Genomic DNA, 16,621 nt, shown 5'->3' on the forward strand with positions numbered 1-16,621 from the left:
CTCATGAAGATAATAGTCAGGTTTGTGCACAATTTTCTTGATTTGATCTAAAATGGTTTATTACATTTATATCAAATTGAAAGCAAAAACAAAATAAATCTGTAAGAGTATATTCACCTATATTCACCTATATAACAAATAAAATCTGGTTAACAGCCAGATGATTGTCATTATGTCATAATATGTAGGAATTTAGATTTAAAACAAGTTAGATTTTTTTTTAAAAATCAAGTATTTTGGTTTGAAATACAGATGTGTGAAGTGAAGTCTCATACAGCTAGCAGTCGGTCTCCAGTCTGCAGTCGTCCATCTTTCTGGGCAGCTCCTCCTTCTATGATCTTAGTGATATAAATGCTATTGTCTCCAGGAATATGCTGGTTCCCAATTCCCCCAGCAATGCTGAATCCCAGTCCTGGTTGGGAAACACAAAGCGGGACAGTCACCCCATGTACAAATAATCAGCCTCTCAAGTAAATGTTGTTTATGTCCCAGAGTCTGACCTTTGGGGCCCTTCAGCAGGTTGACCTCCAGGATGGTCTCTGGGGGGGCCTGCCTCCGTCGGACCAGCAGCCGCACCACAGGCCCCGCCTCCTTCAGGGCTTCCACCGCTCGGCTGTGAACCACCTCGGAGACGTCCACCTCGTTCACACGCAGCACGCAGTCATTAACCCTGAGAGAGGTTCAGATGCATGTCACAAAGCCCCAGAGGTGGACAAAGTAGCACTACTTTAACATATTTTTACTCAAGTAAAAGTAAAAAGTAGCCAGCCAAGAAATTACTCATGTAAGAGTAAAAATGTATTTCGTAAAAAGGTCATTTAATATTTTAAAATTACATTATCAGACGGACTAAAATATAAAGCTAAGTTGAACTTTTTTGTATTTTAAGGGCAAAAATTACAATAATTTATATAAATAACAAAAAATTACAAAATCAGGCAAAAGAAACTTTTTCCAAATCACTTTCTTTAACAAAAAACTTATAAAACTTTAACAAAAACTGCAGGTGTATGTCTGTGTCTGGTGATTTATTGGTTAAAACATGTTTGTTTTCATTCAGTGGGTAGAAAATCCAGAAATAACATTATTCAAGTAAAAGTAAAAAATACAACATAGTCCTAAAAGTTCAAAAAAGTCACTCAAGTAAATGTAACTGAGTAAATGTAACTAATTACTACTCAACTCTGCACACCCCACTGTGTTTGATCACTAGCGGAACAAGTCAGCGTCGGGCCGGGGGCGGGGCTAATGACCGGGCTCTTTATACCCAAATAATAAAGCTCATGATAATTTAACTTTACAACATAGATATGCCCGCAACAGCTGATCTTACAAGTTTCACCACCACAGGGAGCAAATATATCATTCTGAAATCCATCTGACATGAAGTACAACAAACCAAGAGAACAACAGAAACATCAGGCTACTGGTCACTAATGATGAAACGACACAAATTCAAATCAGTTCAGAACCGCGGATGGGTTCGGATCATTTGACACTTTATCAATTTCAACTCAGAGCCTGGAGCAGCACGCGTTGAAGCGGGTAAGCAGAGGCACGCGCCGCATGTCGCAGCGCCTCATGCACCTCTGGATCTTTGTAACTCGGTGCGGATCGCGCGCGCTGCCGTTCACACAAACTGGACGATCTGGAAGATGCTCTTCCAGGTGGGTCCAATGTAAACCTTAACTATAAATGCCAGACCGCTGTCTTGGCTCAAAAAGCTCAACCAGAACTGTTAAAAACGCGACTATAACTCAGCCTTCTGTCCCTGACATCACCGCTGTACCACTGACAGAGAGAAAAGGGGATGTAAGCTAGGTGGCTGGGTTGATACAATTTACAATCAGTCCACAGTTAACTCACACTTTGTAAATAATGTCAGAGTTGCTAGTGTAACTAGTTGCTGGGCTGGCAGTTTTGGCGGATCTGAATCACTGCCAATAAAAAAGTCCGGTTCATCTCCAAATTGAGGAACAAAATATGCGTCCAGTTTTTGGCTTTTCCTTGCTCTATTTTTTCCATCCTTTTCACTTTGCCGCTCCATGGAGCTCCACTCATGTTAACTTAGTCCGTAGAAATGCTCTAGCTAGTTTGCCATCTGTTGCCAAGTGACTGATGATGACGTTGGTGGGCGGCTGGTGACAAGCTTTACCCAGAATACACTTGGAGACAATATGGACAATCCACTTGTAATTTTGTATGTCATAAAGTTAAATGTAAATAAAGCCAGTCATGTAGCACAACATTTTATTCAATATTTTACACCCACTATGTCACTACAATCAGTCGGTCCTGTAAAGTTTTTAGCAACCATGAGTCAACAATGACTAGGGCAGCTGACTATATGATCTACTGGGGCACCATGCTATATAATAACATATAAGAGGGTCCCCCTTCTCCAGCTCTCATCAGATGTGATAAAGGAAAGTCATATTCAGTCTCCCATGGGGCTGCCGTCCCCCCCAGCCACCCCGATGCTCCGCCCCTGTGTTTGATGCATAAAACACAGGGAGATCCAAGTAGGGCTCCTATAATCAGAGCACTCCATATCATAATTTTTTACATCTCACAGACTTTGTTTTTTTTTTTGCATTGAATCATAAGTTTGAGGAAGCACACAGAGCCAAGAGGCAGAGAGCTGAAGAAACTCTGCCTCCCACACAGCGCTGGCTGGCGGGACACGGTGTTGGTGAACGCTAAAGATGTGAGCAGAAAGGTTACAGCAGGAGGAGGATGGAGAGCGCAGCTGAGCTCGAAAAGAGCAAAAAAAATATGAACGAGGTGGGGAGGAACGAGGTGAACTCACCCCAGCCGTCCGTCCATAGCAGCTGCTCCTCCAGGGATTATCTTGGTGATGAAAATCCCCGGATCATCGGGAATGTGGGGATTGTCTATTCCTCCAGCAATGCTGAAGCCCAGGCCGGAGTTCCCCTGAAAACAGGTTGGGATTGGTGTTTTCATTAGAATGCAGAAGAAGAAAGAGCCCACATCATGTTAGCTTGTGTAAAAGTATCCGTACCACTTTAATTGTTTTTACAGGTTTGTCATATTACTACAGAGACCCCGGAAGGACACTGGGGAAATTTTTGCTTCTGCGCTGCCTCACAATCAATATTGCAATCCACTGCCGAAACACAAAACATTAACAAGTATTTTGGTCTAGTTTCTAGGACAAATATCTTAGAACACTTCAAGTACAACAAAACTAACTTACAAGCAACTTTTCAGCAAAATATTGGGGCTTGTTTTAAGTCAATAGCTTCTTAATTTTGATGTTTCCACTAGCAAATTATTTGCCTTATAAAATGGGGAAAATGTCTTGTTATAAGTGAAATAATCTACCATCAGATCTTTAAAAATCTATAGTCAAAATTATTGACTTAAACCAAGTGGAAAGGTTACTGCTAAGTCAGTTTTGTCTTACTTCAAGTGTACTAAGATATTTTCACTTGAAACTAGACCAAAAATACTTGGTAAAATGTTGTTTTTTTTCTGTTTGCAAGTGTTTCCATTCCCTTCCAATTCATTCTCAAACACACCTCGGTCTATTTTGTGTGCAGTCACAGTGATAACAAATGTTAATTTAAAATTGCACATATACCTTTAAAGATCTTTGGTGAAAGTGTGTTTATATTCTTAAAACCTTTGTACAGAAAACTGGTTGAAAATCGATCTTTTAACAGCATGTTAGGTTTTGTAATATCTTTCGATGGAGATGGGATTGGACATGAAAACGTCTCTTTATTAAACCTTCGAACCAAAAGATACAACCAAAACTGTCATATGTTAATATTACAATGTGAAATAACTCAAAAATTGTCAAAATTGTTTTTATTTTACTCCTTTTGTCCTTTTGAGATCCAATTTTAACTGTTTTGCTTCTGCATTTTGGGCATCAGTTTGTTGCATTTATTGAAAGAAAAAAATAAATTGAAATTCAGATAACTCACAAACAAGATATTAACATATATGACAAAACATTATATTGTAACAAAAATACTTTCAATATTCAAGATGTCGCATGAATTGACGACTAAATAAATTATTGCGAGGGAACAAAAAGTCTTGTATGGGAATGCAAAACTTTTGCGAGATAATGCGAAAGAAAACAATCCACCCATGTCCCCTGTGGGACTCCGTACTTTACAACCACAAATGTAAAGGATTTTATTGGGAACACAAGCAGTAACAGTGGAAGGAATATTATGAATGCTTTTCAAATATTTTTTATAAGTAATAAACTGAAAAGTGTGTTTATTTATATCCAGCCCCCCTGAGGCAACACTTTGCAGAATCAACTGCAAGTCTTTTGGGGTGTGTCTCTCTACCAGCTTTAGATCAGGAGCCTGAATGTTTCCACAGTTGGTATCTCTAACTAAGGATGCCCTGATGCAGTTTTGAGCATTTGGCTGATATTGATATTAACCCGACACGATATCAGCAGGGCTCATGCATACTTTTATTACTTATTTTGTAGTGTGTAGCATGTATTTTTCTACAAAAGGAGATATTTTAACCTTTTTACACCACACAAATAGCACATATAGCCCACTTAAAATAATTTCTGTTGCATGACTGAGTGCCTCTAGGTCTCTGAAGTAGACCGACACTGCCACCTCCAGCCATTCTCATCCCTTTGACTTCACAGGCCCCATTCGGATCCAGCGGGCCGAGGCACAGTGCTGCGTCTCACAGCCGTGGCCGCAGAGATAGGCAGCAAACAAGACAGCTGAGAAAAGACTTCACTTTATTATTTTCTATAATTAATGAGAAACAGTCGCAACAAATTAGGACAGAGTGGGGCTGAGGCTTCACAGCAGTGCTGCTGCAGAGCAGGAAGGAGAAGCCATACTGGACCACCAAACGTTGCACAACCACAGACCCTGAAAGGTGCAACTCTGCATGCAGAAATGCCACTTTAAAGTAAACGGGCCAGAAATATGCTGTGCACTTATTCAGAGATGCATCAACATGGAGGTGGAATAATCAGAGTAGAAACGTAAAGCTTCCTCACTTCAAGTTGAACCGCTCCTGCTAAGAGCAGCAGATAGGAGAGCACTTTTCATTTCTCCTGTCTGCAGATGGACTATATAAAAAGACTTGCCTCTTACTCGCATGATACGTCACACATAAGAGTCATTTACTGTACTGACGTATGATCAGCAGCTTCACAAACACAGTTTTCTTCTGTATGTACACACATAAAGCTTTATGTGAGTTCTTCAAGCTCATTTGACAAAGAATGAGCTGCGTGCTACCACCTAGTGGGGAGAAATCCCTTATGCAGGAAATGTATCAAAGAATAAAATATAACTTACCCTCTCTAAAATGATTTCCTCATATTTAAACATCCCGTCGCTTCCGTTTACCTGTTGAAACAAAAACAAAAACGTCACAATAAGGATGATGAATATTTAGATTTTTCAGAAAAATAAAACAGAGGAAAAATGTGGGTGAAATCTTTAACAGCATCTGTTTGTAGAAAGAACCATAAATAATTTATTTACAAAACAGAGTGAATGCATTCTCCAAATGGTGTTACAAACAGACAAAATGGCATATGTGACAATGGAGAATGCGCTTTAAACAGAAGGCATTCACGCTATGAGGGGGAGGGCTTTTTTTCCACACACAAACATACAAACACGTCCATGCAGAACAGAAAGTCAGAATAAAACGCATCCTTACTGTACAGCAGACAGCGAGAGAAGATACTTACATAAGGGCCTGCATCTAGTGAGTCTGCGTTGACAATGATGGGGGGAGGGTTGGCCTGTGAATATGAAGAGAGGCACATTAGCTCGGTGTGCGAGGCTGGAAGAGGCACAGACGTAATGAAGTGTGCACAGTAGTGTTTGGGATGCCATAGGAACCGCCAACGAGGCTCGGTGGGACTGCGAACGCAAGAAGAGACGAGTCAGAGGAAGGTGTGAGGACTGAGAATGAGGACTGGGCTGGAGAGACCGCCGTTTATTACCTGCCACAGCCAGATGCGCTGCACACACCTCATAAAGTAAACCCGCTTGTGTCTCAGCTTACGGTACGACACGTTTACACCAGTCTGATATATGATTGATATTGTGATTAATTGTGATAAAGTTAAATTTCTCACCACTTGGTCACTAAAACCGTTATCAGTTATGAACAACACGTCAAATATATTATTAGCATGTCCCACAAAACAAAACAGGCCAAAAAATATTCCATTCAAGCACACCTTTATGATCACAGTTTATGTTTAATTGAGCTCTAATGGTTTAGTGAGGAAAACAAGATAAAAATATTTGTTTTTATCTATAAACTAGTCCTTCAAACTGTCATTTCATCCATCCATCCATTTTCTGTACACCCTTGTCCCTAGTGGGGTCAGGAGGTGGTGGTGTCTATCTCCAGCTAACGTTCCGGGTGAGAGGCGGGGTCACCCTGGACAGGTCGCCTGTCTGTCGCAGGAAAACACAGACAGGACAAACAACCATGCACACACACACCTAGGGAGAATTTAGAGAGACTAATTTACCTGACAGTCATGTTTTTGGACTGTGGGAGGAAGCCGGAAAACCCAGAGAGAACCCACTCATGCACAGGGAGGACATGCAAACTCCATGCAGAAAGACCCCGGGCTGGGAATCGAACCCAGGACCTTCTTGCTGCAAGGCAACAGTGCTACCAACTGCACCACTGTGCAGCCCCAAACTGTCATTTATTGATATTTTATATTAAACAATCCACCATTTATTGAAGTTTTGACTTTTACTTTCGCCTACTTGACAAACATTTTAAGGTTTTTCCACCTAATGACATTTTAAATGAAATAATTCTGGTGATGCAAATTCTAGTAATAATTGTAATGATTTTTTAACTGTCTAACAGTGCATGTAAAGGAAATCTATAGTAATTGGTACTGATTCAGTTGAAATCATATTTTTACATACACTGTTTCAAACACATATGGAAGTACAGCGCCAGTGTTAATTTGGAAGATGTATTTGTGGATTTAACTCCCTAGCTTGATGTTTTGAGATGTTTCTTTAATATTTCCACTTAACTCTCAGTAAAAAACCCAAAGAATGATGCCTACAACAGAGATAGTGTTCTGAATCTTGGAGTCTTCCACGTTTTCCTCCAACTCTAACAATGGTCGACACTTCAAAGTTTTGTTTCATATTGCTTAGGTCGTTGTCCCTGAGCGAATTTCTAAACTGTAATCTGACTTTTTTATGTAGCTTTCTGAGTAACTGCATCATTTGGGGTTCCTTCAATTTTTACAGACACAATATTATGGTATGTAAACTTAAAGCTGACCTGCTGTTGTGATTCCTTGAACAGGTTAGAATAGATCTACGCTTTACACAAACATGTTCAATACATGTTTTGCACAAAATCATTCATAGATAATGAGATTTTAATCTGCTTACTTCAGCCTGCTTTGAAATTGCAGCTTGAGCTGTTTTAGGGCCTCTTGTCTCTTTAGATCTAAACAAGATGCTATGCTGCTAGCCTCGCCTCCCAACCCAACATTTACACTTACATGTAAAAATGGTTACAAACAATTATACAACTGTACATCTTTGAAAAGCAGAAATGAAGCCTATTGCACAACCAACAACAATGCAGCAAGTGATTTTTGGATGGCAAGTCAACAACAAAACATTTATCTGTGAAGCAGGCATTGTACAGTGCAGACAGCAGTAAAACCAGCTGACCAAACACAATGGAGCTCAACCTGGGTTGCTAGGTAACAGTGCAGTGCCTGTGAAATGTGGCTTAAATATCAGGAAGTTTTTGAAATGACTCATTTTCCAGACACCAAAATACATTAACTTGTTGCCAGAAACAGATGGGTAGTAGTTTAAGTAGTTGGCCTTTTTTTCTCTTCTTTTTTTGAAGAAACAGTTGAAACCAAAATGTAAGTATAAAAACATGCAAAGCATGATTTTTGCATAGTAGGTCCCTTTTAAGACTTGGGAATGTAGAAGCACTTTAAAAAGTTATTGTTCTCTTTATTCTGGCAGTTGAAATAAACCTAAAAAGTGAGGAGGCAGTGAAACGATGTGTCGGTTTAAATAGTGCATGCAACCATCTGTTTTCAGCAACACTCAGCTTTTGAACTGGTTGAAGAGTAAAAAAACAAAAATGTTGGGTAATTTTTTCAGTCAGGAGGTTGATGACCATTTAATTGTCTCGACTGGATCTTTTAAGGTCATCAATATGTCACACTGTGATGAATCTTTTGCTCTGTTGTTATTGTTGAAACTAACCAAATATCAGATTAATCAACAACCCTCATTCTTAGTCATACCCCTGCTGGTAACCTTTGTTTAATTCTGCTCATGAATTTTTTATTTAATGCATAATATGCAGATTTTTTATTGTAATCTCTAAACCCTCTGTTAGACTCCTTCCATTTTAGTCTTATAGATGATTTTGGATGAAGTATGAATATTAATCAGAGTTTTTGTCCTAAATTAAAGGCACTGATTTTTCACTTCCAAGAAGCAATTTCATCTAAAATCAAGTGCAGAATATAAACTTTAAAATATATATATATATAAAAAGCAAAGAAACAATGACACTATCAGCGCTTGGCTCCATTCTGCCACCTGGTGTTTGTGTTCCCCTTTGGGGCTGCAGGTTGACTGCAGAGAGAAGCGGCAGAAATAGAAGAAGAAGAGAGTGAGCTGGATACTGGATGGTTTAAAAACAGTTTAAATCTTCCAACTGGTTAGATTTTTCCTTGACTGATTGGGATGTTGTGCTTAATGAGATGCTGACAGCATTGCCTGGGGATGATGGGTCTCTGGAGGTCCAACCAGATATGTACCGATCTTTCCTTAAGTTTTCTCCACTGCATTCATTCTTACCCTTCACTTACAGTAACATTGTTAGTTCTTTCTATACATATGGATACTCCTAGTAAAGATGAGTAAAAAGGCTTAAAATAATGCAATCTTATACTGCAGCAGCATATCAACACGCGAGCAAAAATGTACATTTACTTACAAGGGAAAAATATCCTTTCACAAACTTAACAACAATCAGCAGTTCCTCCATCTTTGCCAACCACAATCTCCCTAAAGACAAGTAACTTTTAAAAAACATATATATGCAGCTCTGGAAAAAAATTAAAAGACCACTTAAAATGATCAGTTTCTCTGAATATGCTCTTTATAGGCATATGTTTGAGTAAAATTAACATTGTTCTTTTATTCTATGACAACATGTCACTAAAATTCCAAGCAAAGGTTTTGTACTTATTTGCAGAAAATAAGAAATGGTCAAACTAATGAAAAAGATGCAGTGCTTTCAGATCTTAAATGATGCAAAGAAAACAAGTTCATATCCATTTATAAACAACAATACTGACTCAGGAACAGAAATCAATACTTGATGGAATAACCAGGAGGTTTTCAATGGGGTTCAGTGCAGTGGCCTCTCCATTTTTTCCAGAGCTGTGATTTTAAAGTTGATCAAAGAGTCTACAAGATTTTAAGTAGTTGTTAGAAAAAGGTCATTGGTCAAATTCTTTGTGTGACTATGTGAAAAAACCCAACCTCGTTCCTTGTATTTTCTAATAAAGCCAAATGCAGACAAAGATCGGGCAGAGTTGATCCCAGACAGTGTTTGACGGCGGCTTTCCGCGTCTGGGCTCAAATTCTCCTCTTCTGCAGAAAGGAAAAGTAACCTTTGTCTCTGGTTGATTCTTTGCAAGTTAGGAATTAAAATAAACCTATCAGTAGTAATGGACAATAGTAATCCACTTTTAGTTTTAGAGAGGCAAAATACAAAGTGACACAAAGGCCCATCTCTTTTTGCCACTCTCCAAAATGACAAAGACAAGAGAAATTAATTGTTAATTGAATTTATACACACAGTTTTTCCCTTCCTTCCTTCTTCCATTTTGTGCACAAACAAACAATTGTGTATCCATTTATTTTGCACATTTATTTACAGCCTTTACATTAAACCTTTTTCAGCTGAATGTGATTCAGCTCTCTGTTTTGGAAAGGATTATCTTATATACATCAGGACCCCTGATCAAGCCAAACAACTTTGGAGTGATGTTCTGCTGCCAGATATTATTTATTCAAGATGCATAATCACATTTTATTTTAGAAAATTATAAAAAGAGAATAGAAAGTGACCAAAAAGAACAAAGGTGGTGAAATGACCAAAACTCACTTACTTTAGAAAATCGCTTCAGGTAACGGCTATAAAGTACTGCTACAAATAAATATGACACAGGTCATGATTCAAAAAGGATTTTATAGATTTTTTCTCTGGCAGTAATTGTGGAAATTGCTTTTGTTCAAACAGTTGAATATAATTTTTTGAATTATCTCATTTTGTTTTCAAAAGGTGCAATTCTAATCTTTAGTTATACGTAAAGGTCTTCTTTCACATCCTCCATTAATGTCAAATCCTCCTTAGGTCCAGACAATTAAACAAAGCAAACTATATAACATGAGTTTCATTTGATTAAAATAAAAGTTAAAGTACATTTGAGATAACATAAAGTAAGTGACAATTCATCACATCTGTCAGTGAAGTTCAGCCAGCTAAAATGAACTCACAGATATTAAAGCTAATGACATGAACGTTGATTTTTCATTAACCAAAAGTAATCACTGTGCTACTATCTCCCACTACTCTCCAATTTGCATTTTTGCAGTTTATTAACTTCAAACTTTGTTTTCTCTCAGTTTTTTTCTTCTCAATGACTCGATGCAGTCTGCTGGATTTCCTTGGACAGAAAACTTTCAAAAATAATTTGAATACTGAATTGAACCAGGATTAGTTGGAATGTAAGCCTGATTGAACTGAAAGGACTTTTACGATAATGTGTTGTAAATTGGCACTGTTTAAACAGCCTGAAATTAATTTAATTAAAAAAAAATTCTAACTCATCCCTACACACACACACCTGAAAATACACACACACTTCCTAGACGAAGCACATTTAGCAAAAAAGAACAATAAATGTTTTAATAATGTAACTTAGAGACATTGAGAATGTAAAAAAATTTTCTATGCTCAATAAAAGGTTGAAAACATTGAATCAGATCAGTATCATTAGTGTATGCGTATTCTTACAGTGCTTACACTGTGTTCAATACAGGGTGATTCCCACTATTTACTGACTGGACATGTACAAAAGCAACAGAAAACTTTAAAAAAGTTCAAATGGAGCGATATGTTTATTTAGTGAGCACTTCTGCCTCCCCACCAGCCTGTGCTGCCCTGGGCATTGAGCTATAATGAACATATTTTTTTTATTTCAACTGCAAGGGTCTTGTAATAAGAATCTTGTTATGTTGGAATCACCTCTTGCACCTAGATTTTACTTTTTGGTATATCCATAAACGATTCAAGCACCATTAAAGTCTCTGTTTTTAATCAGACACAAAGTCCTATTGAGATTTGCATTAAAAGTCCATTAAAAGTGCGACAGCCGTAGTAAACATTCATGAAGTTTCCTTCATGAATGTTGACATTGTCATGTCATGATTATGACAATGTCATGTCAGTCTTATGCACACCCATTCAAATAAAGTGTTACCATTTCAATTGATGGCTGATTAACAGGGTTTTGCTGAATTGTCATTATCTGAATGGGTTGTGTTGAGGCAGAGGAACATCTAAAACATGTAGTCAGTTTGGTTTGCTAGAGAGTTTCCTCCATTTCTCCAACCTTTCCCTCCTCTCTGTGTGAAGCTTCCTGCTTCTGAAAGTAGCTGTTAATGGAAATGTGGGGTTGTAGGTCTGGCCCGCTCCTCTCAGTGGTGAAATGCAATGACTCCAGACAGCTGTGAATGCTGCCCTCCCCAAGTCAGCACAATCGGGCCTTCGCTGTAATTTGCATATGGACTAACAGATGGTCACGTCTGCAGTTGTGCTGTACATTTCGGTAAAAAGACCCCAATCGAATGCCCCCAAAAATCCCAAAGTGATTATAATCTTGACAACATCTGTAGCAGAAGAGTTTATGACAGCTGGTGTTTTAAATCAGAACAATAAAACCAAGTCGATACAGGGAAAAAAAGAGAGAGATGAAACAACGCCTCAGGGCTACACATGAAACACACTGACCACTGTTGTCCCTGAATGACTGACAGAGCAAGCTACTCAGTCCATTACTGAGACAACATGTGACAAAACACACTATTGCAGGATGATGGCTGCGGTGCTTATCCCAGCAATCATACCGGAGCACTGAAGCCCTGTGGGATCACCAAACCTACATGCAGCAGCATTATAACAACCTGGGTTTGCAGCTTAATCCCGCTACCTGATTCCCATGTATCAAGCAAACAGAGGGGAATAATGCAACGTAATCTCAGCAGGAGCAATCACAACATGGGTTTGTTTAATCATTAATGTTCATGTGTCTTCAATCGTACTGGAAAGGCCCTCAATCCCACTGCCCTCATATCTCTGTAATCCCATAAAGATGGCTGACTGACGGCAATAACATCTGACCGGTTTATTGGAGAGGTTGTGTTTAAATGTTCCCTCAGAGGACGACAAATTGAAGACAGAATCTGACTGAAATTATCTTAATTTTCCTGCCAATAGGCTGGTGTAGGATCAGGAGAGGATAGGGATGTTTGGAGTGTGTTGCAGGTGAATGTGGGTCAGGCAACATCAAAAAAGCAGTGGCAAAAAAGATTACAGATGTAGGTCAACGCCTGAACAGCAAACCTGGACTTTACTGAAGTCTCTGTTGTGTAATACTATGGGTTCATCTCATAAATGGGAATTACATAGACACTAAATAATTTTAGTAATTCAAATCAATAATTAAACTCATTTATTATATAAGATATATTTTGAAAGTCTATGTTAATTTTGATGATTTTGGCTTGGAGCTAATGAAAACCCAAATTGTTTGTTTACATTTAGATTAAACCACTAAAAAGTGATTTTGTCAGGACTGGGTTTTCTCTGTGTTGATTTGAGTTTTTCTGTGTGTTTATTTTGGGTTTCTGTGTCTCTGAGTCTCCGTGTTGTCCTGTCTACCCCTTGTTTGTTCCCACGTGTGTCTCGTTCTGTGATTACCCTCTGTGTATTTAATGCCACCTGTGTTTCTGTGTCTTTGTCGGGTCCTTGTTTAATCTGTCGCGCTGTTTAGTTTGTCGTCTTGTCCATTCGTTGCTACCAGTGTTGCGCCTTAGCCTTCCACTCAGCTGTGCTGCCTGGTTTTTGGACTTTGGATTTGTGTTTTTCATCATTAAAATCATTATTTTCCTCACACCAGCCTGGGTCCTCAGTGTCTGCCTCACCTCCTCACACCGCAATTCATGACAGATTTTTAATATGGAGATTTTGTTTACGGGCTTCAAAATCCTGGGAAAATCTACTAACTTTTAAACTGTTCAGCAGTCAGTCAATGACTCCCTCCAGAAGGCAAAAAATCACAAATGAAGATGGATTCAGAAAGTTTTATCGCTGTATGTTGTAAGTTGAGTGGAGGGAAAAACTGTGCTAGAAAAAGGCACACTAGAACAGAAAACCACAGTATTGAGAGGATTGTAAGCAAAAGCTTGTTCATGAGTTTGGGGAAAAATTAACAGGGTGACATAGTCTGAAATATTCTGACTTTTCTTAAAAAATATATTTTTAATGGTCCTCTGTAATTAGTTGTATCAAAACTAACAGTTAAAATGTATCACTTAAATGTAAAATAAATCAATATGTTAGTTATACTTAAACTAAATTACTAAAATGAATTTACTTTTTAATAATATTCTATTTTGGATGACGAACCTAAATTAATTTCCGACTTTTTTTAGATTTAACTCTTGATATCAAAATGACATATTTGAATTTTTCAACATTAAGTATTAATTTAATATATCATAAAAGTGGTTGAGATAAATCCCTGTGTTTGCCTCAATGAATATAAGAACAATGTCTTTCCGTCATCCCCAACACTGAACTCAGCTGCTGCTCCTCTCACCAAACTCTGCTAAAATCTTCTTGTTTTGACAAAAGCTATAAAAGCAACATGTGTGAACCTGAAGAGACATGTTTAAACACCACCATTGTTGCCACCTTTGACTGAGAGTGCTTATTTGAACACAAATATATTAGCAAATGATCAGCTGCACTTCAACACCTGGACTGTTTAATATTCTACAGCAGACTACAAATTAGTATAACTAGTTTAGAAGAACAAAGCTGCATTAAACACAACAAACCTGATCAGAAATGCTCAGTGGGGCTTGTCCAATATCTGTTAAGCTACACGTCTCACCTGAGGAGGCAACTTTAGCAGGAACATATTACAGTAATAGTTTCTGTATGATTTTCGCCGGTTCTGTTATTGCCGTGGAATAGTTTAGGCCCAGTCTTCTTTAGGGCCTTGGTTCACTTTGTTGGGATTTGTTTGCAGACATTTCTGCTGAAATTCATACCAGTTTAACTACTATAAAAAGTCCTTTGTTTTTGTTCTGGGAGCGATTTGAACATTTTGAACCAAATCATGCTTATTCATCTCAGGAGCAGAGACTCTGTCTTTGTCTCCCATCTCAGCCAAAACGGTACTCAAGTAAGAGTAGCAATACTTTAACATATTTTTACTCCAGTAAAAGTGAAAAGTAGCTGTGCAAGAAATTACTCAAGTAAGGATAAAAAAAAAAGTATTTGGTAAAAAGGTGAATCAAGTACTGAATAACTGATCAAGACCTCATTAATTTAATATTTTAAAATGACATCATCAGACAGAACCGAATTATAAAATTATGTGGAAATTTGGGTATTTTATAAACCAAAATGAAAATAATTTAAGATGAAAGAAAATGTTATTCAAATTAATTTCTTTCAATGTAAAGCTATGAAACTTTAAGAAACACTTCAGGTGAGTTTCTATCTAGTTAATATTTGGTTAAAACAAGTTTGTTCTTCATTCAGTGAAGTTACTCACAGTGAGTAGAGTGACAGTAGTCATACTTCATAATAAAATTACTCAAGTACAGTATAGTAAAAAAATACACCTAAAAGTAAATTTTTTTAATAGATACTCAAGTAAATGTAACTAGTTCCTATCCAACTCTGCTCCTTCCTGAATGGGATCATGGCTGGACATTTTTATTGTGTTCATATATAATTGTTTCAACAGATTAGTATGGTACCTGAGAGTGCCAGACAGTGACAAGGTTGTGCATCTTTTTATGTTGTATATGTAAATATAAGCACCAACAATATCACTGTATACTTTTCCCTTGTCACCAGAGCTAAATTTCTACCTTAGTTTGGTGAATTAGTTCACTACAACTATCATGAATCAAATACAGCAATACCATCAGTCTAAGTCCTTCATGTTTTTATCTTTACAAGAACAAATACTATCTTGCAGAATGTGATGAAGTAGTGTGACCGCTTTAACTTTCAAGACAGATGTTTTTCTTAATAATGCAACCATAGCAAATGGCAGATGGAAGGAATTTACAGCTGGCTTTGATCCAGTCACAATGCAAGACAGCTGATCCAATCACAATGGATCCTGCAAGCGTTTTTGGCTTAACAATTATTATTTCTTCATCAGATAGCAATCACGTTAACTGAGAGACGTCCCAAATGATTTAGCATCACAAATCCTTGTGAACAAAGGATTTTGTTACAAGCTTGTAACAAGGCAACAAGGCAACAGCTCTAGTTGGTAGAGCTGTTGCCTTGCAGCAAGAAGGTCCTGGGTTTGATTCCCGGCCCGGGGTATTTCTGCACAGTCCAAAAACATGACTGTCAGGTAAATTGGTCTCTCCAAATTCTCCCTAGGTGTGAATGTGAGTGTGCTTGGTTGCTTGTCCTGTCTGTCTCTGTGTTGCCCTGCGACAGACAGGCGACCTGTCCAGGTGACCCCGCCTCTCACCCGGAACGTTAGCTGGAGACAGACACCAGCACCACTCCCAACCCCACTAGGGACAAGGGTGCTAGAAAATGGATGGATGGATGGATGGATTTGTGAGGGACAAACAGATACTTGTTTTTTTAGTTGTTTTTTTTCCCTTCACTTGTAGGATTACAGAAGCTTTGGCACAACATTGTGTAAACACCCTGGGCTGAAAAGCAGCTAAAGCAAGCGAGCATACCAGACGCAGAGACCTCATGTACAGACAATGACAGTAAGTCCAGACTGCTTCCCCAGCGTGAGATTATTACAAGTCCCTGCTGACCAACAGGAATGATGAAAGCACTCTCTTTCTCCTGCTCCTAAGGTCCAGTCACCCATCTGTCCAACACACTTCTCTATTTATCAATCTCATGTCTCGTTAGCGGGGACCGTCTCTTGTCTTTCGGCGTTTCCGTGTTTGCATATCATGTCCCGCTCACGTTGCATCATGCGGCGCTCGCTTGGCTCCAGACCCTCGGGACAGTAAAGCGACAAAGACTCCCAGTAAACCTTGGCAAGCGCAGGGCAGAGGCTTCATCCAAAACTGTTAAATAATCAATGCGTTCCCATGGCAACCAGCACTTCTATGGTATTGGCTGGTAAGCCTGTTCAGCCACCGCCCCTTCCTTCATCTCTCCAGCTTCTCGCTGCTGCCTCACTGCAGTTAATGCAGTTCAGACATGAGGCATAAAGTGGATGTTGCTCGTCGTTTTCAGGGCTTCCCTACTA

The 16,621-nt window shown here is 38.6% G+C and overlaps 1 protein-coding gene across 9 annotated transcripts in view; it reads right to left on the bottom strand.

Moving 5' to 3' along the window:
- dlg3 (discs large MAGUK scaffold protein 3) overlaps positions 1 to 16,621 on the bottom strand; it is a 119,041-nt gene that overhangs the window by 49,897 nt on the left and 52,523 nt on the right. For all 9 annotated transcript variants that reach the window (XM_023328797.1, XM_023328796.1, XM_023328795.1 and 6 more), the window contains 5 exons: positions 5,723 to 5,776; positions 5,322 to 5,372; positions 2,810 to 2,934; positions 501 to 670; positions 276 to 412 (listed from right to left, as the gene is read on the bottom strand). In XM_023328797.1, coding sequence (XP_023184565.1) covers positions 276 to 412; positions 501 to 670; positions 2,810 to 2,934; positions 5,322 to 5,372; positions 5,723 to 5,776 — 537 coding nt within the window. The remainder of the gene's footprint in view (positions 1 to 275; positions 413 to 500; positions 671 to 2,809; positions 2,935 to 5,321; positions 5,373 to 5,722; positions 5,777 to 16,621) is intronic.

The sequence above is a fragment of the Xiphophorus maculatus genome, chromosome 23, assembly GCF_002775205.1.
Source record: "Xiphophorus maculatus strain JP 163 A chromosome 23, X_maculatus-5.0-male, whole genome shotgun sequence".
NCBI lineage: Eukaryota > Metazoa > Chordata > Actinopteri > Cyprinodontiformes > Poeciliidae > Xiphophorus > Xiphophorus maculatus.